The sequence below is a fragment of the Canis lupus genome, chromosome 21, assembly GCF_011100685.1.
Source record: "Canis lupus familiaris isolate Mischka breed German Shepherd chromosome 21, alternate assembly UU_Cfam_GSD_1.0, whole genome shotgun sequence".
Lineage (NCBI taxonomy): Eukaryota > Metazoa > Chordata > Mammalia > Carnivora > Canidae > Canis > Canis lupus.
Window position 1 is genome coordinate 13,369,117 of NC_049242.1, and position 24,121 is coordinate 13,393,237.

The window sequence follows — 24,121 nt, forward strand, 5'->3', positions numbered from 1 at the left end:
GACAAATAATACAAGTAATATTATTCTGAAAGGTTCTTTACTCTATCCCACACCAAGTTTAAGCAGCTTAAAACTGTTATAATGTAATAGCCAAGCATGTGCTTACCTAAATAAAAATAAGTGAAAAGTACCACTAAATTAAGATGAAACCACAACTTAAGGGGGATTTTGAAAAAGGAGCCACAAACATTAGACTAAAAATAAGACTTTGATTTAAAATGAGTAAACTTTATGGTATGGTAAACTGGTACCTCAAAGTTATTTAAAAAAGGCTTCTAAACTCAATGTTGGAGAATTATTTAAAAATTCCAGAGAAAGTAAAATGCATCTATCCAACAGCATGAAATAGTTTTAAATAGCACAGTTTTTACCTGTTAGTTTTATTTGGGTTATAATCGTAAGATTCCTTAATTGCATTCATCATTCTCTTTGAATTGATCCTCCAAAGTTTAAGAGAGTGATCCATACCACAGGACATTATTTTTTCACCCAAAAGATCATAGTCCTGTATGTAAAACAGAAAAGCTTAAATATCCAAAATTGCCCAAAATTAAACTATCCAATTTTCATCTGATGTACAACATAATGAAAACCGTATTTCAAGTCATATACATACATTTTATCTATGTAGTCCATAAATCAGTTGATGCTGCTTTCAAGATTTTTTTCAAGATTTATTTTAACTGATTTGTCATGATCACAATATGTGAGCTTATACAATATATAAGTAAATTATTTGAATTTAGTTTTATCTATTCAATTATCTTTAAATATTTCCTTTGATTTTGAAAGTAAACTGAATGAATTATTCATTATATATTACATGTATTATAAACTGAAACAATTATTCCATGACACAAAGACCTATGTAAGTTTTCTTTGTCCAACCCTGATTAAACAATGAAACTGACAGCTATATGTGAAACTATACAATGAGTCCTTGAACAAAACTGAAATTTTACTTTTATCTGTGTACCTAAGTAAAATACTTGTTATATAGGTTATAAGTTCACTTTTAAAAAGAAAAAAGGTAAAAAAAAAAGGTCTAAAAAAGGGACAAGATATTTTAACTTTTTCATTTGCTACCTACTAATTTTGAAGACACGTAACAGAACATCTATAATAACAACCTTATCCCACCTTATTTCATAGATAAAACAATGAGGCACCAAGATGCTATTTAATTTAGCACATGGTTCATGTGTTAAAATAAAACCTTTAAAAAAAGGGAAGATTTAAAAAAAAAAAAAAGGGAAGAAAACAGTACAGAGTTCTATTTGAGGAAGAGAATATTTTCTTTATTAATCTAGATATTTCTGTGTACTCCAACCTTTGAATTGGTCATGAATACTGTTTTACAAGAGCCTAAGGGTTTTAGGTTTGGTGTTCACTGAATTCACAAGTCTGGTTGCTGCTACTTCTAATTACCTGTCAACAGCAATAAGACACCCTTACGATCAGTAGCTCGAATTTATAATTTTTTTTTTAATTTGTATTTATTTATGATAGTCACACAGAGAGAGAGAGAGAGAGAGAGAGAGAGAGAGAGAGAGAGGGGGGCAGACATAGGCAGAGGGAGAAGCAGGCTCCATGCACCGGGAACCCGACGTGGGACTCGATCCCGGGTCTCCAGGATCGCGCCCTGGGCCAAAGGCAGGCGCCAAACTGCTACACCACCCAGGGATCCCTCGAATTTATAATTCTTAACGGATGGTGTCATGGCTTTTAGGACACAAAACCAGATGGGAGAATGCTACTGCAACTTTAGAAAATCCAAGGTGACAAGGTAGCTGAGGAGGTAGGTATGATTCTCCAAAGAATATAAACTCTAACTACAGGAATATTTAAGTCCTTTCAAATAAAACGCTACCTGCTTCAAAACATGGTGCCTCTTTACAGTTTAATAAAATACCGAAGACTTGTAAAACCACTAGATAAGCTATAAAATAAAATGTAAGTAAAGCTAAAATAATGTGAAAATACTAGCTGACCAAAAATATCATTATCATTAAAATGAATCAACAAATTATAAAACATAAAGATACCATGAAACCAAAGGGTTACCTGAAACTTAGTTTAAGCATAATAAAACAATTCCTAAAAATAGATCTTATATTTCAGCTTCAAATAAAAAATGAAAGCCGATCTCAATTGCTAAGCAGCTTAACCTTTTTCTTCAGTAATTGAGAAACAGCAAAACAAAAGTTACCTTGGTGATTTTTGATTGAACAAGTTCATGGTATTGTTTCATGAGATTCTAGGTGCTGGTATAAAGTGCAAGAGTACAGATAAAGCACAAAGAGCCTTACTTGCTTTATTCCTTCATCTGTAAACTAAAAACCTTATTATGTTCCAAGTAAATAAAATGAGTGGCTGGCAGACTATATGAAACCAACCATATGCTTTCATGTCAGAGTTCCATGAGGATTGTTCAGAGCTCTGTACACCTGATGGTCACTGCCCTGCAGCTTTCAACTTACAGCACTCAGAACTTCATCTCTGTGCCCTTCTACGCCTCCAAATATCGCCACCAGAGTGTCTGTCTGGATATTCCACAATCGTAAGGCATGATCTAGACATAAAAAGAATTAAAATGGACTTTTATCCTTCATTTACTCTGGACTCTCAAAACCTCTGTAAAGAAGTAAAAACTACAAAAGTTTGGACTTCAGCAATACACAGGGAGGACTGGGAATGTAATCTACATTATATAACTGCTTAAAAAATTTACATCAACATGCAGACTTAAGTATGAGCTCAAACTTTTCAGATCAGAAAGAAATATCTATGTCGTCTTAAAATATGTTTAGCTTATTTACCTCAAATCATATCCTAATTTGATGGACTCATGCTCCTGAGATAATACTTAGAGATTTGACTTAGGTTTCACATTGAAACTTACATGTCACAGAGTAAGATACTCTATGACACAGAGTAAGATAAAGCTTTTTCCTCCACAGAATCCACATTTACAAATTGAAGGGGACTGCAAGATTTCTAAAGTAAACCCAAAATAGGATTAAAAACTACATACACCACAACAAGCTTTTATAGTATTATAGACCTCCTAGAAATATAACTGTAATTTGAACAATCTCATTTTCCACTAAACATTAGCAGCAAAATATATAGCAACAACATAAAAATGTATTCTGTGAAATATAACAATGCCTATACTATATATGAATATTAACATATTCCATACACTAGAAGGCAATTATAAATTGTGTTTAATAGTAGAAATTAACATTGCTGTAAAAATTATTTCTTGATTCCAATTGTGTACAATTTTTTGTGTAGACACTTGTTTTCATTTTTCTTGACTACATACACACACAGCAATAGTATTTCTACGTTTAACCTTTTGAGGAACTGCTAGACTGTTTTTTTTTTCCAATAAAATAGTATCTACTTTTAATCAGTGATGTTTGATTCCTTCTTTAATTTAAAAAGGCGATCATATTTTAATTAATGGTCTATAACAGCATGTGCAGCCATGGTATAACCTATATGACATTTTCACAAGGCGCTGTTGCTTGCTTTTTTGAAATCAGATGTCTCTAAATATATGGTCTAAACAAAATATATAGCCCGATTATGATACAACTTAGAAACTAAAAGAACACAGGAAATTTTATTGTAACATATTGGAAAGCTTAATATTTAACAAAAGCAGCTCCCAAAATTTTCTGGACCTATGTTTCTACATTTGCAGATCATTATGGTAATTAAACTGTAGGAAATGCCACTGTTTTTTTATGGTCTTAGATTATCTATTCATGTTACTATGATACTTTTGTGAAGTTGATTAAGTGCTGAGTATTAGACTAAGGGTCTTAGCAGGCTCAAAGGACAAAAATCAGACCTTGAATGAAGTTTGAATTAATCCAGGTCGCCATTTGCTTAGGTTTTGATAATAGTCCACCCAAAATAGCATGACTAATAGAAATTTTTATATCTGAGTGATATTCCTGCCAGCAGCACCAACTGTTGAATGTTAAATATGAGTTTTGCAAGGTTAGACTGGTTTTTAAGGGAGATATATTTTACTTTCCCACCAGCAATGTGTAAGGGGCTTCAAACTTATCTACCTCTTAGTCAACATATGTTACTGCCTTTTTGATTACTGTCAAAACCCTAGTAGGTATAAAGTGGTCTCATTGTGTGGGTTTTTTTTTTTTTAAGATTTTATTTATCCATGAGAGACACAGTGAGAGAGAGGCAGAGACACAAGGAGAGGGAAAAGCAGGCTCCACGCCAAGAAGCCTGATGTGGGACTCAATCCCGGAATCCCAGGATCACGCCCTGAGCCAAAGGCAGATGCCCAACTGCCAAGCCACCCAGATGTCCCTCTCATTGTGTTTTTGATTTGTATTTCCCTAATGAAACGATATTATGCATTTTTTCATGTGCTCACTGGACATTTGTGTATATTCTTTAGAAAGTCTGTTCTACACCTTTGTCCATTTTTTAAAGGGTTGTCTTGCTGAATTTTAAGAGCTCTTGATACAAATCCCTTATTAGATCTATAACTGTAGGTTATCTTTACACTTACTGACACAACAGAGCAAGAGCTGGGTTAGAGAGCTGTAATATTTAGAAAGTGTGGCATTATGACCTATATCACTTGTAAAGAAATACTTGGGCCCAGCTATTATCAAGAAAAGAGAAAAAGTTATCAACTCTTCTTAGATGTTGATTTCCAAACTTAAGCCTTGGTAGATAACGAAAAATCACACAGAAGCATTTTCATGGAAGAGTTTTGATTTGAGAACATTTTTTAGTACCTGCAGATTGTGAGGGAAGGTTACAGGTTTGACAAGCCTTTAAGAATAAACTTGACTAGAATAATAATGTAGAAAAAGAGAAAAGGCAATCAAGAACAGAATGTAGAAATAAGAACACAGCTGATTTCAGAAAGCTCAGAAATTAGTAAAAGGCTTCTCTGAACCCTGAATAACTTCTATTCCCAACATAAGCATATAGAGCAAGGCAGGGCTTTTTCTTTACATGTATGGGAAATATTTCAAAGAGCTTATGCTGGAGAACTTAGCATTTTAAGGAATTCTATTAGAGAATCCTTTATAAAACAAAAACTTTATACATGAAAAAGCAAAACAGATTTTCAGATGCATTATTTCTAACTACATGGCTGGTCAGTGATAAGAGGACTTGCTAAACTATTTTAAGAATTCTTAATATTATAACTTTGGTGATCTGCCACTTAAAAATTAATATAGCTTAAAATAATCCAATTGAGGATAAATGATGATAATGCACTATCGTGATTAAGGTTGATACATGCTTAATCTTCAGTACCAATTATTTTATCTATGTCTGATATTAAAAGCATATTTCATGGTCTTTTTACCTAATTTTGGACCTGGGGATGCTAACATAGCCTGACATTCTATTAAAATGTATTTTGTGGGCAACCCTGGTGGCTCAGTGGTTTAGCGCCACCTTCAGCCGAGGGCCTGGTCCTGGAGACCAGGGATAGAGTCCCGCGTCCGGCTCCCTGCATGGAGCCTGCTTCTCCCTCTGCCTGTGTCTCTGCCTCTCTCTCTCTGTGTCTATCATGAATAAATAAATAAAATTTAAAAATAAATAAATAAAAAATAATAAATAAAAAATAAAATGTATTTTGTAAGTTCATTTTTTAAAAACAGATTTCATTTATTTATTCATGAGACACACACAGAGGCAGAGACACAGGCAGAGGGAGAAGCAGGCTCCATGCAGGGAACTTGATGTGGGACTCGATACAGCGACCACGGGTACACGACTTGAGCTGAAGGCAGATGCTCAACCGCTGAGCCACTGAGGCGTCCCTACTTTATAATTCTTTTCAAGTTTGGCTGTTGGTTTTTTTCTTTTCTAGTACCTTAGAACTCTTTGTCCCTTAAAAAATAATTCCCAAATAAATAGGACTAAAGAAACATTTGCTTCTCTTACCTTTACTTACTGAGAGGAGAAGATTTGGATCTCTTGGGTGGAATTTCAGCTCATTGATAGCATTTCCATGGCCAACATAATGCTACAATAAATTTATAACATTCAACTTTCATATTAAAATCAATAAATTCTTTCATTAATCTTAAGAGAATGGAAAAATAGTTTCACTTAAAGTAGTGGTTCTCAACCCTGGCTGCATATTAAAATCAACGGACAAAGTCAAAGGAAAAAAAAGATGCTTAAGTCTTATACCTGCAGGTACTCTGATTGGACTGGATCAGCTAGGACCCAGGCAAGGATTTAAAAGATACTGAGGTGATTCTAATGTGCCCCAGAGTTAAAAACTTCTGATTAAGGTGATTTGCAAAACTTCTTAGTATCAAATTCCCAGGTTTCACCTTTCAGTTAGTTCTTTACATCCCTGATCAGGATATTTGGAAAAAGTACTTACTCTTCCCCTATAGTTCATATAGACCCTTTCAGAATACAGCAAGGCAGAAGAGAAATTACTTTTTTTTTTTTAAATTGCAAATAATAAAAACTTCCCGCTTATTCCTTAATTTGTATTATCAAATGTAACAAAGGTCTCAAAAGACTTGTCTAAAAGAAGCAAAAAGCAAAAAAAAGTACAAATCAAGATTGTAAGATATTGATTCCACTAGCTTTCAATTAAAAATGACACATTTTCACACAATTTTCTGTATTCAAAAAAGTGTGTATATAATTTAACCAAAAACCTACCTTTATGCACTGCATTGTTATGGGATTAATTATCCTAATTATGCCTCTAGATCCAGCCACTGCCAGCAAAGGATGGCTTGTATTACTATCATATGTCCATGCACAAGTATAAAAGTTTTCATCAGCCTAAGAAATGCCAGTTAAGAAATAGAATTTGTTTTTGAAAAGTAAACATGTCAACGATTATAGTATAATACATGGAAACCTCTAAAGAAATGCTCAAGTTTTTGACACAGGAGTTCTCGTTTCTCCTTACACAACCATATTTAAACAATGGACATTTTAGGTTTACAATCTATACCATGCGGTCAAACAAAGCCAGTCCTTCCATTCAGTTTTGATGATTATTTAGATCCCTGCATAAATACTCCACTGTCATTTGAAAGCAACCATAGACAATATGCAAAAGAATGAGTATAGCTGTGTCCCAGTAAAATTTTATTTACAAAGACAGGTAGCTAGCCCCACAGGCTAGAACTTGCTAACCCTTTTTATCTCAATACTTCTGACTATGCCTTGCTAGATAAAGAGTTAACTGTTTAGTTTTCCACCTTTTCCTGTGAGAAACTTTCCCAACATGGTTACAGGTCACTTCTTTCTGCATAAACTACAGAAGAATGAATATCCTTTCCTTTTCTTGTTTGCTAGGTTTTCAAATGGATCTGAAAGAAATACCATATCATCAACCTTTGTCTAACTTTCGGCTTTTTAAATCTTTCTTTTTCTTTAGGTACTCATGTTTTGCAGTATTTTATTTCCTAAACAAACAGCACATTTACTTTTTCCCTATAGGCTTTGTTGTTCAAGTACTTGGTATGAGTGCCAGTCACAGCTTCTTATCGGCCCCTATTTATTAATATTAACTACTCTGAAGTGATAAAATTCTAAGCAAGGTCAAAGAAACAAGACGTTTTAGCTACTCTGCTATCATTTCTATTACCAGATTTTCAAAGCACATCTTCAGGCACCTCTATCCACCTTTCAATGCATTTCTAGGGATCAGGAAAATTAGATAAACTAGGTATGACAAATTTCTTGGGTGATAGTTAAGAAACAGCACTGGTTAAAGAAAGGACACCATAACTTTGGGAACTACGAAAAAGTTTTGGTGCACTTATTAAAAGTCAATTTCTTTAGCCAAAGATATTGAAAACCCAAGAAAGGATACATCAGCATCCACATAAGACTGCAACAACCGGATTTCTCCTTGTGAGTGACATTCATATAAGGTAACCTAATAAAAACAAAAATATAGTAAATTGCATCTCAAATACAGAAACCACAATTTCTTCACCTTTGAAACATATTTTAGTCACAGATGTCTTAAAGATACTACAGAAATTGCTTTAGAATAGCTTCTTTAAACTGAAGGAAGCATTTATAGGGATCCCTGGGTGGCGCAGTGGTTTGGCGCCTGCCTTTGGCCCAGGGTGCGATCCTGGAGACCTAGGATCGAATCCCACGTCAGGCTCCCGGTGCATGGAGCCTGCTTCTCCCTCTGCCTATGTCTCTGCCTCTCTCTCTCTCTGTGACTATCATAAATAAATAAAAATTTAAAAAAAAAATTTAAAAAAAGGAAGCATTTATAAAGCCTAATGTATTACATAATTTCCTTAGTATAATAAATATTGTAGCAATAATAATGGTTTCTATTTCCAATAGATCTAATTTAAATTTAGATCTCATTCATGTAATTGCACCGACTCTTCAAAGTGAATACAGTTGAATTCCTCAAAGTAAAATTGTAGTTTATCATTTTTTAAATCAAGTTCTTAAAGTCTTTGGTAGTTTATGAATACTTACATATTAATTACAAATAATAAAGTCTATAATTTGCCTACTAAGTTTTTCTCATGAACACAGCTCATTAAATATTAACTTTCTGATGTATGGCTGTCCTTTTATTTGCTGTATATTCTAAAGTTAATATATAAACTATATACAATTAAAACTTTAATAAATTTTCTATTTTTCTTACAGATTATAGTCATGTTAGCAATACTTATTAATTTTAACAGATCCTATAAATCATCTATCACTGCCTATAAAATTAATAAAATCACTCTAATAGTCTAAAAAATATTCCTTATGAGTGCTAAACTAGTTTATGTCCTAGAATTTTGTGGAGTTTTTTTTTTTTCTTTAAAAAAGTCCGGAGATGCCTGGGTGGCGCAGCGGTTCAGCGTCTGTCTGCCGTGTGGCTCAGCGCAGGATCCCCAGGATCCGGGAATCTGGGATTGAGTCCCACACATCCAGCTCCTTGCAGGGGAGCCTGCTTTTCCCTCTGCCTGTTTCTCTGCCTCTCTCTCTCTCATGAATATATAAAATCTTAAAAACAAACAAAAATCCAAACAGAATTTTTTGTAAAAATTCAGTAAACTATCCAATGGCCTTTCATGTCATTTTAAATGAAACTAGGGATACTTTCTGTTAGAATACCTGGAACATTTAAATAAGTATATTGAAGCACTACTTATAATTAATTCTATTATCATGGCCAAGTTAGTGAAGTATAATCTTAGGTTTATAGTTATGTCTTAAAAATAGATTCATATCAAAGCACTTATGTTCCCAACTAGGAAAAAATAACCTAATCTTTTTCTTGAACCTGTATCTTTCCCCATGACTTTTTTTCCCCCAAAGAATTTAGGAACCAGACAACTATAAGAAGCCACGTATCACAAGCCACATTTGGCTAAACACCAAAAAAAGCTATTATTCCATGTTATCAATTGCAGTAGCCAAGTTTCAAATTTTCAGTATTTCAACAATCTAGTAAAAGCACCAGAGCCTTAAATGTAATGAAACTTTCCTTAAAGAAAGTTTTATAGAAAACTACCTGAAGCCAAATTTTACTTTTTAGAAAAATGGAATAGAAAGGATCTAGCCCAGAATGGATGCATGTGTTTATTATGTTTCTTAAACTTGTAGGGAAAAAAAACTTGAAAATATGCTGACATTTGAAAAATACAGAGTTCACAACTCTCTTGTAAGGTTACTTTGTTTGAAAACAGAATACCAACACTTGAGAAACAAAAATCAAATATAGAAAACAGTATGCATTAAAATCACATTCTTTTATTGCCTAAGAAGCTTAATACAACCACTAAAGAAGCATAAAATTTTATTTTACTCAAAGTAACAATGTATGGATCATCTCTCAGATTCACTCCTCTTCACCTCTTAAGCTAAAGGCAGAGGAAGTAACTTGTATTTGTTGTTAAACGGTATCTAATCATTCTATTTCCTCAGTTTTTCTTTTTCCAAACCTAACAACTAATTTCTATGGTATTTCTCCTAATTCCTAGTATAGTATTAATGGATAACCAGAATGTTAGCTAATGCAAACTTAAGAGGACAATTTTCCCTAAGGACTAAGGAATCTTCCAGTTCTCCATTCATCTGGAAGTCAACAGAATAAATAAGTCTTTGCAGTCCACCAGTTCAGCCCCCATTTAAACTAAAAAGTTCAAAATGGTTTATGTTAAAATGTGTCACCATGTTTCTTCCATACACTTCTCTCAGTTCAAGATACTTTTTGGCTTCTTTAAATAAAAATAAATCTAACATGTTTATTGCAAATAGTTAAAATACTTTCAAAAAAAAAATACTTTCAATACCTAATATATAAGCCACTGGATTATGCTTTGAATTTACAGAGAGCCACTAAGCTTATTATTTTTAAGAAACTATAGACTTTATATCCTAATTTGAATGATACACAAAAACAGGAATCAATTTTTTCAGCCATTCAAAATGAAATATTAATGAGAACAAAATATAAACAGAAAGCTGTTTCATAAACAACTGAGAGTAATAAATGAAATAAAGACGTATTGTCAGTCATGTATACCAGGTTTCAACATTTTCAACTAGTTTGTGACAATTTCTAGAATATTACATAAGGAATATTAGTAAACCAGCTATGCCAAATTTACTTCACGATAATTACACTTCAATATTATTATTATTATTATTTTTTTTTACACTTCAATATTATAACACTGAAGTCTAATAATCAAACCAAATGCCAAACAGACCCCTGAACACTCACTCTGTTGCTTCCTACAGTTGCAAACACTAATGGATCTCCTTCTTTACTGTGCCAGTTAAACTGTACTCCAAATAATGGTTGATTATGATCTTCCTATAAAAAAAAATCATAAAAGAAAAATTACTATAATTTAGAAACAAAAGAATGGTGAACTGACCATTTCATTTCCCCTTAAACTCCTCCCACACCTGCCACAAAATGTAGGCCACTATTTAAAGTAGAGATCAGGAAATGAGAACTCATCTGTGAAAACACTTCGATATTTGCCTTCTGTTTTCTTAAACCCAATCATATTCTGATCAAAATTAAACTGGATAATTATCATTGATGCATTTAATCTCTTGGGACATACGGACATTAACTTTTGTTTCCCAAACAGGAAATGAACAAATATACAAAAAGTTAATACAGCTTCTCTAACACTCACTAAACCTTATTAGGTTTAATTTTTTTCCCCGTAAAATGAAGTATATCAGACTCCATTCAAATCACTGCTTTCCATTATTCCTATAGAAACAATTTCAAATAATCTTGGATTTGGGTCCAAAAAAAAATCCCAAATTTGATAACAAACAGTAATACCTGAGCAGTGTTGACCAGGGGAGGCAAAGGACTGTAACATCAGTTACCAAGAGGCTATTACGGAGGTACATAAAATACAAGTACAGTTGAACCCTGAATGACACAGGTTGGAACTGCAGAGGTCCAATTAAACACATTTTTTTAAATACAGTACTATAAACGTATTTTCTTATGATTTTCTTAACATTTTTTTCTTTATGTTACTTTAAGAATGTAGTATAAAATACACACATGTACAAAAGAGGTGTTAATCAACTTTATGTTACTGGTAGGGTATATTACTGACCTCTGATCAACAAGAGGTTATATTAAGTAGTGAAGTTTGGGGGAATCCAAAATTAAGCTTAGATTTTCTACTGCACAAAGGTGGGGGCAGAGCACTTCAAGCCTCAAGTTGTTCAAGGGTCAACAGTATTCACTTTTATTCACAATATTATTTTTCAGCCTTAGACTTTTACTGTCAATCTCCTGGCACTGAACATTAACTTTCACATTCACCTTTAACAACCTTCATTTCTCATTCTTTAAGTCACAGCTTTAGGTTTTTGAAATATTTAATCATTTTAAACAGGAAAACCAACACCTCCCAAACATACTACCTAGAAATAGGTTAAAATAACTATTAACACAAAACTATAATAGACACTTTGCTTAAAAAAAAAAAAAAAAAAAAAAGAATACAGGGACGCCTGAATGGCTCAGAGGTTGAACGCCTGCCTTCCGTCCAGGGCATAATCCTGAAGTCCCCAATGAAGTCCCACATCAGGCTCCCTGCATGGAGCCTGCCCCTTTCTCTCTGTGTCTCTCATGAATAAATAAATAAATAAAATAAAAATACGGAAATTAATTTCCCTCCATTTAAGAGAATATAATTTGACACACTGAGCAATGTATTTTGCTACACAGACAGGAAAATTAATTTCCATATAGCCAGAGTTTTTTATGCTTTCTGAATATTTACCACAAATGATAAGGATTAAATATTTAAAAACTGCACGAAAACATCTGTTTCAATTTATGTTGACTGAAAGTTAATAGATCACATTCAGTTCTTTTTAGTAGCGGCATCAAGAAGTGGCTTTGTTTGAAAGTTTTAATCAAAATACAAAGAATAACACATTCCAAAATCTTTTATCTTAATACAAATAAAAAAGAAAACCCAGTACGTAATACTAGGTATTACCCATTTAAATTAAAACAAATAAAGCAAAACAAATTTAATAACTATGCAGTCTAGGCAACAACAAAAACCTTCAAAATACTTTTTAAAAAATTTAAAACTTGACAAAGTATCTGAGCAGAAAATGTTTACCACTGAAAATTATTCTGAAGGCGAGCACTCAGACTACAGGATCTGTCTTTCTGCACATACCTTGAGACTATTTACACACTTGAAAGAATATTTGCATTTCTTTGACTTCCATTTTCCCTTCCCCCAACTTTTCCTTCCAGGAGCATTTGGTGTATTTGTAGGTGTATCAGGGCGTTCAGTGTTGGTACCACTTTCTATACTGACAGCATCATCCTGTAACCAGTAAATTAGGAAAAATTACGTGATACAGCAATACTGTAACAGCAAATGACTTTGTGCTGGGTAGCTGACTGACCCAGAAGTAGTAATTAACAAATTCTACAAGAAATGGAAAAAATGATTCCTATCTCCAAATAAGGATAAAAAGCAAACCAGTTACACATTATTTGTGGATTTTGGGTATTTCAGCAATAATATAAACAAGAAAAGCTCATCAGAGTAATAGTAAGAATAATATTGCCTTTAAATAATAGAGCACGGTTCTATGCCAGCCACCTTAATACACTGGCTCATTTCATGTTTACAACTCTTCACAGAAGGTACTTTTAGATAAGGAAGTGTTGTTTAGAAAGCTTAAGTGGTCTCTTGCTGCTTAGGGTTGCTGGGATTCCAACCAAAGCTGTGATTCCTAAATCTGACTCAACTACATGTTTTCATAATTCATTTGACCGCTGCTCAGCTTGGAATACAGTGGTCAGTGGCCCTCTGAGGATCAGGGAGTACTACTGCCTCTTATTCTAGATACAGTTTCTGAAAATCCTGTTATCATTCAAATTACGCTTAATCAGAATACGACCATTTAGGATTTCTTTAAAATCTTACATATTCTGTGCTATTTACAAGTGACATTTGCCTCACAGCTCTTATGTAATAATGCTTATATAGAATTCCAGAAACTCTCTATACTTAAAGTCCTTCCAAATGTAGAAATGACTGCAGAAAATCATGAAAATTCACTTAATGTATACCCTATCTCCAGTCTCCAAAATACATTCATGGCTCTTTAATCTAAGATTTAACTACCTCCTCTGACTACAGATTTCAGTGTGTTCTTTGGAATAAAGAGATTTCTTTAAACCTATTGCCTTAGGGTAATAGTTCCTAAACTCACTCCAGAGGAAGCCTTTTTTTCAAGGAATGCCTGTTAATATCTATTAAAACAAGTCTAGGAAACACTGCCTTAGGGGGTAGTTCTAAATGACTGCCTCTGAGTTTTATATTTACAGAAGTTTCAAAAATTAACGGGAGTGTCCAAAAGCATATAAAAAATTCATACTAATTCACCTAAAAACAGGATGGTATTATACAGTTATTCTTGGGGATACTTTTCAAAATTTCAAACGGTCCTACCTTTAAAAAAAAACAAAAAAGACAACACTAATTATTCTTGAATGTATCAATTAGGATAAAAAATTGGATAGATGGGACACAGTAAGTGTTCAACATTTGAATTGTAATTTAATGTAAATACAATCAGACAAAAAAAATGTAAAATTCTAAAGTTCAGTTCCTAGGCTGAAATCACGGTTTATATCTCTATTTCTCACCCTCTTTCCCAGTTTCACATAGTTAACATCTAGTGTAGAAAATAACCAACCTTCAGTGAAAAACTATGTACTATCTATAGCACACCTTTCCATGATATCAGATTCTAGCCCTCTTCATTGCCTTTGAACAACCTTAAAATTCATTTTATATTGTGGATAACTGAGGAAGAGGTTCAAAATGCCTTCCCTTCCACTCTCTAAAAAACTTTTGCCTCCATCTGCAATTTCACCTCTCCATTCCTTTAATGCATAAATGTATATTATTTGACTTAAACTTGCCTGGTTCTCTCATATGAGTAAATAAAAATTAACATGTTTCACTTACCTTTTTCTGAAAATTGTCTTTTAACACTAGAGAAGTAAAATAATAAGACTGACATTTATTCACCGGCTTCTTTACATTCTGGCCCAAAATTCAACTGCAAGTCAAGAAACCACACGAAACACTGTTTTGTTTAACTTACTCATCTCCAAAGGAAAATCACGAAGGAATCCAATGGAAATGCAACAGTCACAATGCTTTAGTTTTATCTTTAAATTAAAATCAAACCTTTGCTGAGTATCTGTGTATAGGTTGACTTCCACCTTGGCACCTCCTCAAGATACAAAAAGATGATATGGCACTACCATCTTTTTTTGCCCAACGAGGAAACAGTAATTTGTCCCTTAATCTTGCCACAGGTTACTTAAGCCAAGTATAAATCTCTAGATTCATCCCTGTACTAGGCAACCATTAATACTCTTCCAGAAGTGAAATAAATACTCTGCAGTCATTAAGACCTTTATAAATTCAATAAAATGGCATATACATATACAAAACCCCTAAAATACGTCCTTTCAATTCTTTGATTCACATCCACAGTAATAATTGCTCAGGTTACCTTAACTCCCAACTCAAAAACACCACATTCTTTACTCACTTGCTTTTGGCTTTTCATTATTCACTTTCCTCAAGAGTAAGACCACTACTACCCCTGTTAGCTTTCTCTGAACTTAATTTTCTACAGTGTTCTTTACTGCCTTTCCTCACTGCTTCCCTCTAACCCATGTCCTCATTTAGGGTTGCTGGGTGGAATTCACAGGGCCTGTGAATTTAAATGGCAAAAACAAACAAACCTACTTAATTTTCACCATCTTTAACTGAAATTTAGCATTTCCTTCTATTAAAAGAAGGCAACATACATGCAAATACTACTATAGCTCTGACTTTCTCATCAGTGGAAATCAAATATTTTTATATTATTCTCGTAGTTGCAGATCTCAAAAAACTTGTTTATGACCATCGCTACTACCAGACCCTCCGCTTGATCCAGTTATTTAATGTGCTAATGAAGTAATTGGGGCAGACTAGCTCAGTAGGCAGGGCATGGGCTCAGGATCTCTGGGTTTTAGTTCCAGCCCCATGCTGCGTGAACAAATTACTTAAAAAAAAAAAAAAACTTAAAAAAAGTACTTATTTGAACATTTATATTAAAGCAACTTACTAAAACAAACCTTAAATTTGTTTTGAAGAACATTTTAATAACATTTCATCATTTTGTTAGTTTATTTGCAGCCTTATATACTGTATTTTATACATTAAAAAATGTTCTGAGAAGGCTACCCAAATGCATTGAGGTGTCCAAAGCACTAAAAAGGTTTAAAGTCCCTATTCAAATGAGAGAACCAAAACAAAAGCTTAATCCACTGTTTGGTGCCAAACAGCTTTAGAACGTAAAGAATATATCCTCGAGGGTCTACCAAAAAGGCTTTCAATTTATTAGGTCCCCTGAAATTTTCCTCAGTCTAAATAGAGTACTGACATTTTCATTACATTTCTGCTCGATTATTTAATATGTGCAAGGGCCAGAAGCATAAGTCTTCATAGTAATTAACTGTTGTATAGTACTTCAGAGTGGAGCAGGGACTCTTCTATGCAATTTACCTGTATTATCTCATTTAGTCCACACAAACACTCTTTGAGGTAAATAGCATTATTATCTCCATTTCTAAAAAAATTAAGAAAACTAGATCAAGTAGCTTGCTCAAGGTCAAGCAGCCAGTAAGCAGATTGAGAATTTTAACCTAACATGTGGATCCAATCTGTACTCCTAATGGCTCACCTAATTTGCCCAGAAATAAAACACGCTCCAAGGACTGAAATGAAGAGGGCCAAAAGCGTTAGAAAGCAATATATAAAATTGAGAAGTACAAACAGGAAAAAGATTTAAAGTAACGTTCAACACCTCAACTTTCCAGAAACTTCAAGTCCAAATCCCACAAACTACCTTTCTTCTGTCTACAAAAATTCTTTTCCATCTCTCCAGTGAAAATTTTGGTCATGACACCGTGCCATATGTAAGCCTCAGATAGTGATGTAACGATGTAGAATTTAGGAAATGGGTAAGACGGCGTTTATTCCTAAAACTGGACAAGCTGAAAAAAAAAAAATGAAAAAACAACACCCTCCCACAACACTTTGAAGGTTTTAAAAATATACTCAGATATTATTGCCATGCATGATGAAAATCCACATTTGGATAACTCTGAATTGTCGTTTTGCTGACCTTATTGGTATAAACTGAAAACTGAAAATTAATGTCACTTTAGTCATTCCTGGCGACTTACCTAAACACTAGAATGATTACCGAGATCCATTTCGGAGTTTTTAAAAAGAAAAACTCTGATTCCAAAATATCTTAGATTTGCGAAACGACGAGTCCACACCTGAAGCCATGTGTCTTTACCCACCGTTGCCTAAAATCTTCCAGGTCATCCCTCTACTCTAGTAAAACTTTAAAAATAGTAACCGATTCTTCCCATTACAGCAAAGGTGGTTTCCCTCCGACTCATAAGACGACCCTCTCAATTCTGCTCCGGAAGGAAAGCCGCCTGTCAGGGACGCCCCATCCATCCCCACCCACAGGGCAGGGGCAGACCTAAAATCCCATCTTCAGAGGAGTCACCCAAACCCCGTGAAGTTGAAGATGTAACTGCGCTTCCCGTGCTGGACAATCGGTAAGGGTCGAGGAGAGACACGATCCAATTCCTTCTTAAGAGTCGCTAACTCACGCTGGCTCCTCCTTCCAACTTTCTCAGAAAAACCTCTAAGTTGCCTTTTAAACTCCGGGAATCTCAGATCTGCACTCCCCCCGCCAAGCCTCCCAAAGGCCCCCCCGACCTCGCCCGGGGGTCTCAGCGCAGACCCCTCGGGACCCCCGCCCACCACGCTCTCTGAGCCCTCTCTCCTCCGCCAAGTTTCTGCTCGCTCTCGGCCCCCGCTCGAAGTCCCCGTAGAGACAAGTTCGATTTTCTCCTCCCCGCCCGCGTTTTCCTGAGGGTGACACCTCTCCCTCCCCCCACAGCAGCCACCCCGCCCGCCCCCACGCCGACAGTTTAAAAAAGAACTTAAAACTTTCATTCCGGAGTCCCGTCCGCACTGCTCTGGGCTACACTCACATTCTCGTCTCCAGAGAGGTCCGGGTTGCTGTTCTCGTCGCTACTCAGCTTCTGCTTCTTGGCCGCAGGCATGTCTGTTCCCGCCGGCGCTGTCGACACTTCCCTCTCGGACATATTCCTCCGCCTCCCTCCAGGTTCCTGCCGCCTAGGGCGGGGCCTCCGCCACACCGCCGTCAAGCAAGCCCGGCCGGAGCCTGCCGCAAAGTTGCCGCTGCCGCCGCCACCCCCACCGCTCCCCCCACTGTCGCAAACCGCGCCCAGCCGCCGAGGCGGGCGTGCGTGCGACCCCGCCACACTGCTGAAAAAGGGGCGCGCGTGCGCGCCCTCCCGCGCAGCTTCCTGGCTCGTTCCCTTTCCCTGCTCCCGTCTTGCCCTTTTCCCGCCGCCCTCCCGGCAGTTTGCACGGAGAGGTGGGATCCGTTGGCTGTCGAGAGCAGTATTTCGTACGTCCCCTTTCCCCACTGCCGTCTCGAAAAAGAAGAGGCGGAACTCAAAGGGATGCGCCCTCACCCCCTTCCTCCTTCCAAAGACGTTTCAGCCGCAATCGGCCCAATCGTTCGTTCCCCGACCCGCTGCAAGGACTCGAAAGTCTGTGGAATGGACTAGACCACCGATGTTCCAGGGGATGGGGGGAGATACGAGAAGTCACCTCTTGCTTTAGCGGCGTACGCCAAGTGTCCTTAATCTTGAGCTCGGAGGACAATACTCTCGCTTTATTCGGGGGGCTCTGGAAGGTCTAGTGTTTCGCTGTGGATAGGAGTTCGAAAACCGTGCAGTCCCTCTCACTTGCCTCCCCCATCTAGCAAGTGGAAGTTACCGACTCAGACCTGCGCATGCGCCGGGGCGTATTCTCGCGCTGGGTTGTCCAGACCCGCCTCCCGGGGCCCCTCCTCTCCGAAAGCTCGTCGGCCGGACCAGGTAGTCTTCCACCGGGTTTCCGTAGCCCGGGGTGGATTTCAAAGCACCAGCGAGGCGGACTGTCGGGATGCGTCCTAAATTCTTGATGACTGTCTAAGCCGATGAATATTTATTTTAATCAGTGATGATTCTCACCCACTTGTGCCGATGTTGAGTATCATTTAAATTAGCAACATCCTGCTGTTATGATTCTAGACTCCAAGGAGTCGTATAGTCTAAAGTGCCCTTTTTAACAAGAAATTGTCAAGGCCCTGAACAACGCCAAGGCCTAAAAATCAGTAGTTATCTCCGACTGTGTATGACTGTGATACTTGACGGACAAAATTTTAAGGACACACCAGATACGAGAAAATTTTAGGGAAAGGCAGCAAAACTGTTATACTTCACCAAAATGTTTGTTCACTGTTGGTATATCTGGGCGCTTGACAGGTGTCAAGTAAAATTGGAGAAACTTGTGGATTTGTTAGATGGTTCATTAAGGCACATAAAGAAGCAGCAGGAAAGGAGAACCTTGACAAGAAGTAAAAGTAAAAGCCAGACCCTCACCCCCTTTTTGGTAGATTTTAGTTGGGACTAATCTTTCTGGGCCTCATTGACCTCATCTGTGAAAATGAGGAAATTGGAAGGGACCGGACACTTCCGGAGGACCTACTTGATACTACGTATTTTTTCTTTGTTAGACCTCATTACATCACCCAATGGGTAACCTGTTTAGAGTGTCCCATCCATAAAATTCTTGTGTACTTGAATTACTTCTGCATTATGCCTTAAGAGAGAAGGTCAGTTTCATTATCTGCAGATTGGAAGTCACTCTTCCTTCGGAAACAAGGCGAGAACTTAGTTGAGTATGAAAAAAAAAAAAAAAGGAAGGTAAGGCAAAGGCAGGGCACAATAAGAGGTCTTTGCAATGAAGACTCGGGAAAAATAGGAGGCTGAACAAAAATTAAAGTTCAAGTCTTAATAATAAGAATTGCAGGGTCGCCTGGGTGGCTCAGCATTTGCGTATCTGGCCCAGGGTGTGCTCCCGGGGTTCTGGGATCAAGTCCCACATCCGGCTCCCTGCGAGGAGCCTTCTTCTCCCTCTTCCTATGTCTCTGCCTCTCTCTGTCTTTCATGAATAAATACACAAAATAGTTTTTAAAAAATAAGAATTGCAGTTATTTGTTAAACTCTTCTAATATGCCAGGCATTCCTCAGTTAGAAAGAGATGAGATTGGTATGGAGTCAGCAACTGAGAAAGTAAGATGTGCTTAGTGTGACATTTTCATGGGCAGAGACAAACTTCCTGTCTGTTGAGAAGATTGTGAAATTTTGCTCTACAATTAAAGGATAGTCAACTAAAGCATTTACAACCCGAATTACACTGTGTGTCTGGGATCAGTGGGAACTGGAAAGTGGGAGTCAAATTCTGGTCATAAAATTAGGAAAGTTGCTGAACATTTGAATACAGGACACATATGGAAGGAAAATGCCTCTATGTATGCATGTTATCTGTAACAAAGCAAAAATGTTTTTAAAGAGTTATTAAAACTTGGAGGAATATTTTTTAAAAATTTTCTGATGAGTCAGGGATAATGAATGGAAATTAGTTAATGCTCATTAGTGTTAAAAAATTATTCTAACACTTGTTAAAATAGTAAGGGACTTTATTCAGGACTATTGTAATGGGTATCATGACTATTGCCAATAGAAAAGAGTTAGGGCTCAACTCTGAAATGTAGCAAGCAAGGATGGAGATTTATAATCAAGGAACGGAGTTGGGGGTGAAGGAGTTTAGAACATACCACCCACAATATGCTTCTTTAGTATATCGGTTATTTTGAGCTGAGGTCACTTGAAAAAAAGCCTTTCTCTGAACTCCTCTTATCTGCCTAAAGACAGATCCTCCAAAGGAGCTCAACTGTCATAAATCCCCTACCCAGGAGTTTCATCAACCAGAGAAGATTGACTCTTATCACAGAAGAGGAGACTAGAAGTCACACCACACCCACACCAACTTTGTCACCAACTGTCATATCTCCCATCTATTGTAAGGGATCTTTAAAAAAATAATAATTTACTCTCATCTTTCAAAAAAAAAAATCATTTACTTTCTCTGTGTGAAATACATCTCCCAGCCCCTTCCCCCATTGATGGTATAAGCTCAAGTCTCACTACTTTTTGGGGTATTCACTTTTTGTTCCCTGTGATGCCCCTACGCATGTTATATTAAAATTAATAAATTGTATACCTTTTCTCCTGTTAATCTGCTTGTTATCACTTTATTTCATAGACTCAGTTATCCAACCTAGGAGGGTAAGAGGAAAGGCTTTTCCTCCACTGTGTGACGGAGAGGGTAGGAGGTAGTGGAAACTTAGTAAAAATAAACATTCAGGGTAGGAGGATTCTTTCTAAACTGACTTGCCAGAGTGATCAGATATCCAGAGTTGGGGAAAAAAATTTGATCAGCTATCAACGGTGGAGATCAAAGGTGAAGATCAAAGACAGGTCCCAAGGACGAGGCCTACTTGAGAAGAGGGCTCAGAGGAGCCTGACTACCATTTGGTCAAGAGGAGAGTCTTTGTGACTAATCTAACATATATAATATATCATGCATCTTACTTGAAGTGCTATCCTCCTGGTATTTCTTAAATACAAAAGACTATTATTAAAAATCATAAATTTCTCGACACTGAATTACTGTGAGGGATTTCAGGAATCATTACAATTGGAGAAGTCTTACCACACACATTTTTACAAATGTGGAAACTATGACTTAGCATAGTTAAACAATTTTCACAAAGACACACAGCTTTTCAAAGTAGCAAAGCTAGGGATCATATTCATATATGATTGGTTGGAAAGCCAAAGCGCTTTTGCCTCAGAATAAAAAACCCAGGCAGCTCTAGATTTATGTAATTTTACTCACAGATCTTGGTCTTCAGACCACATAATCTTTTATACACTATCAAAGAACATTAAAAAGCTACCTAACTTGGGACAGAAAGAAAACAACTAGAGAAACAAGGGAATCCAAATGAAGTCTGGAGTTCACTTAACAGTTATGGATATAGGGATCCCTGGGTGGCGCAGCGGTTTGGTGCCTGCCTTTGGCCCAGGGTGCGATCCTGGAGACCCGGGATCGAATCCCACATCGGGCTCCCTGTGCATGGAGCCTGCTTCTCCCTCTGCCTATGTGTCTGCCTCTCTCTATTTCTCTCTCTGTGACTATCATAAATAAATAAAAATTAAAAAAAAACAGTTATGGATATATTTTTGTTTTTTAATTTTGACAAATGTGCCGTGGTAATATAAATGTTAACAACGAGGGAAACGGGTGTACAGGAAGTCTTTATATTATCTTCACAACTTTTCTGTAAAATTATCCCCCACATGCCAAAACCCTATTTTTTCCCCAAATTTTTATTTAAATTCTAATTAGTTAACAAATAGTGAAGGGAAGTCTGAGTGGCTCAGTAGTTGAGCCTCTGCCTTTGGCTCTGGCTGTGAACTCTGAGTGCTGAGATGAGTCCCGCATGGAGCTCCCTGCAGGAAGCCTGCTTCTCCTCCCTCTATGTCTCTGCCTCTCTCTGTGTGTCTCTCATGAATAAATAAATAAATAAAATCTTAAAAAAATAAAAAAAGTATAGTATAATATTAGTTTCAAGAGCAGAATTTAGTAATTCATCACTTACATATAACAGTGATCATCACAAGAGCCCTCCTTAATGCCCTTCACCAGTTTAGCTCATCCCCCAACCACCTTCCTCCATCAACCTTCAGTTTGTTGTCTAACATTAAGAGTCTCTTATGGGTTGCTTCCCTCTCTTTTTTTCAAAAACCCTATTAGAAAAATGTATCTCATATTCAGCTATGGAGAATACCAGTCAGAAATACCCCTTAGCCTTCAAATAAAGGGTTGATTTATTTTGAAAAACTTTCAAAGATCATTTATTTATAAAGAAGATAAATTTTACAGTCTTCCTTATTGTCTTCTAGTATCATGTAAGCTTCAAATCAGGAAATGAGTTTCAAAAGCTGAATTAAATCCTTCCCATTTCAGTTGAAGTCTATTTCTCATTCATTCAAATTTTTTTTGTCTCTTCTGCTTCATAAATAGCAGCTGTTCATCATCACTCATGCACTGTGTAATCATACGCTTGCAGATCCAGTTTTCTATGAACAGAACATCATATGGCTTCTTTGAACATTTTAAAATCAATCAGGAGGAATTTACTGAATGCCATTTATGTGCAAAGCATTATGGTAATTGTGTGTGGGGGGGGGTGGGGATTAAAAAGGGAAAAATGAGACACAGTCCCTGTCTTCAAAAACTCTAATATTCTTCCAGCATTGAAAAATGTCTCATGGAGACTTTCTACCTACATTTTGAGAGTAGCTCTTCCAAGACGGTGCTGGTGCTGGAGTATAGCCATCAGAGTCATGGATTCTTTTTTTTTTTTTTTTCTTTTTAAAGATTTTAATTATTTATTCATGAGAGACACAGAAAGAGAGGTAGAGACATAGGCAGAGGGAGAAGCAGACTCCCTGTGGGGAGCCTTATACAGGACTGGATCCCAGGACCTGGGGATCACAAAGTGATGCTCAATCACTGAGCCACCCAGGCCCCCCAGAGTCATGGATTCTCTTGTCAGCTCAGCAATTCTAAGCCTTAGGACCTTGCTTGACTCAGTATAAGCCTGTCCCCAGCCTGCCTCTTCTAAAGGTCTCCAGCTGAGGGAGGGGATGCCTCTTCTCTCTTGGGCGTGTTAGCAGCTTCTGCATACCCATGCCCAACAGCACATCACAGGCTGTCTCTCCAGATCCAGGAGGTAGATGGGGTTTTGCTACCTCATCCCAGCTTTACAAGTGAAGGAAGGAAGTCAGGAAGATAGAGTGAGGAGCGGAGAGCATGTCACCAGGTGTGAGATATTCCTGGACTGAACTTGAATTACTTCTAATCAATAGCTTACATGGCATTCTTCTCTCCAAATGTCCCAAATGTATGTGATCTAATATCTTTGCCTCAATTAAAGTCTTCTGAAAGGAGATGCCCTATCATTACCAATGAGAGCTGTCGAGTTCCTTCATTTCCTGGTTTAGATAAGCTGCCCATTGCCTCAGTTGGCTAACTAAAGCCAAATGGAGCTGCCTCATTTTTCTTCCTCACACTTTTTTATTTTCCTAATGTTTTCTTTCTCTCAGCCTGATTCATCTTCTTTTCCAGTTGCTATGGATCTGTATAATATTTCCTTCATCTGTGATTAATACCGACCAGCTGCAATATAAGGCAAAACATAATCTGATTTCCTTGCACTTCCCCAAGATTTTATTTTTATTTTTTTAAAGATTTTATTTATTTATTTATTTATTTATTTATTTATTTATTTATTTATTTATTATTTATTTATTTATTCATGAGAGACACAGAGAGAGAGAGAGAGGCAGAGACACAGGAAGAGGGAGAAGCAGGCTCCATGCAGGAAGCCCAATGCAGGACTCATCCTGGGTCTCCAGGATCATGCCCTGAAGACGGTGCTAAACCTCTGAGCCACCCAGGCCGCCCATTCCCCAAGATTTTAGATTAATAGTTGA

At 36.7% G+C, this 24,121-nt stretch overlaps 2 protein-coding genes across 5 annotated transcripts in view; one reads left to right on the plus strand and one right to left on the minus strand.

Moving 5' to 3' along the window:
* Positions 1-18,429, minus strand: part of EED (embryonic ectoderm development) — a 29,790-nt gene extending 11,361 nt beyond the window's left edge. The window contains exons 1-8 of one of the 2 annotated variants that reach the window (XM_038568376.1): positions 17,630-18,429; positions 12,705-12,857; positions 10,751-10,843; positions 7,865-7,930; positions 6,697-6,822; positions 5,956-6,037; positions 2,481-2,572; positions 372-505 (exon numbers count right to left, since the gene is read on the minus strand). In XM_038568376.1, coding sequence (XP_038424304.1) covers positions 372-505; positions 2,481-2,572; positions 5,956-6,037; positions 6,697-6,822; positions 7,865-7,930; positions 10,751-10,843; positions 12,705-12,857; positions 17,630-17,743 — 860 coding nt within the window. In that variant the 5' untranslated portion in view covers positions 17,744-18,429. The remainder of the gene's footprint in view (positions 1-371; positions 506-2,480; positions 2,573-5,955; positions 6,038-6,696; positions 6,823-7,864; positions 7,931-10,750; positions 10,844-12,704; positions 12,858-17,629) is intronic. The other variant, XM_038568377.1, reaches the window with a different exon arrangement.
* On the plus strand, positions 17,632-21,263 carry LOC106560201 (zyxin-like). 3 transcript variants are annotated; one of them, XM_038568379.1, is made up of 2 exons: positions 17,632-18,696; positions 20,429-21,263. In XM_038568379.1, the coding sequence occupies exon 1, from the start codon at positions 17,700-17,702 to the stop codon at positions 18,288-18,290; it is 591 nt and encodes a 196-aa protein (XP_038424307.1). In that variant the 5' UTR covers positions 17,632-17,699; the 3' UTR covers positions 18,291-18,696; positions 20,429-21,263. The 3 variants fall into 3 exon arrangements, with proteins under 3 accessions (XP_038424307.1, XP_038424306.1, XP_038424308.1); XM_038568378.1 differs by having other exon boundaries at positions 17,632-18,547; positions 20,425-21,263; XM_038568380.1 differs by having other exon boundaries at positions 17,632-18,547.
* Positions 21,264-24,121: the final 2,858 nt, after the last annotated feature.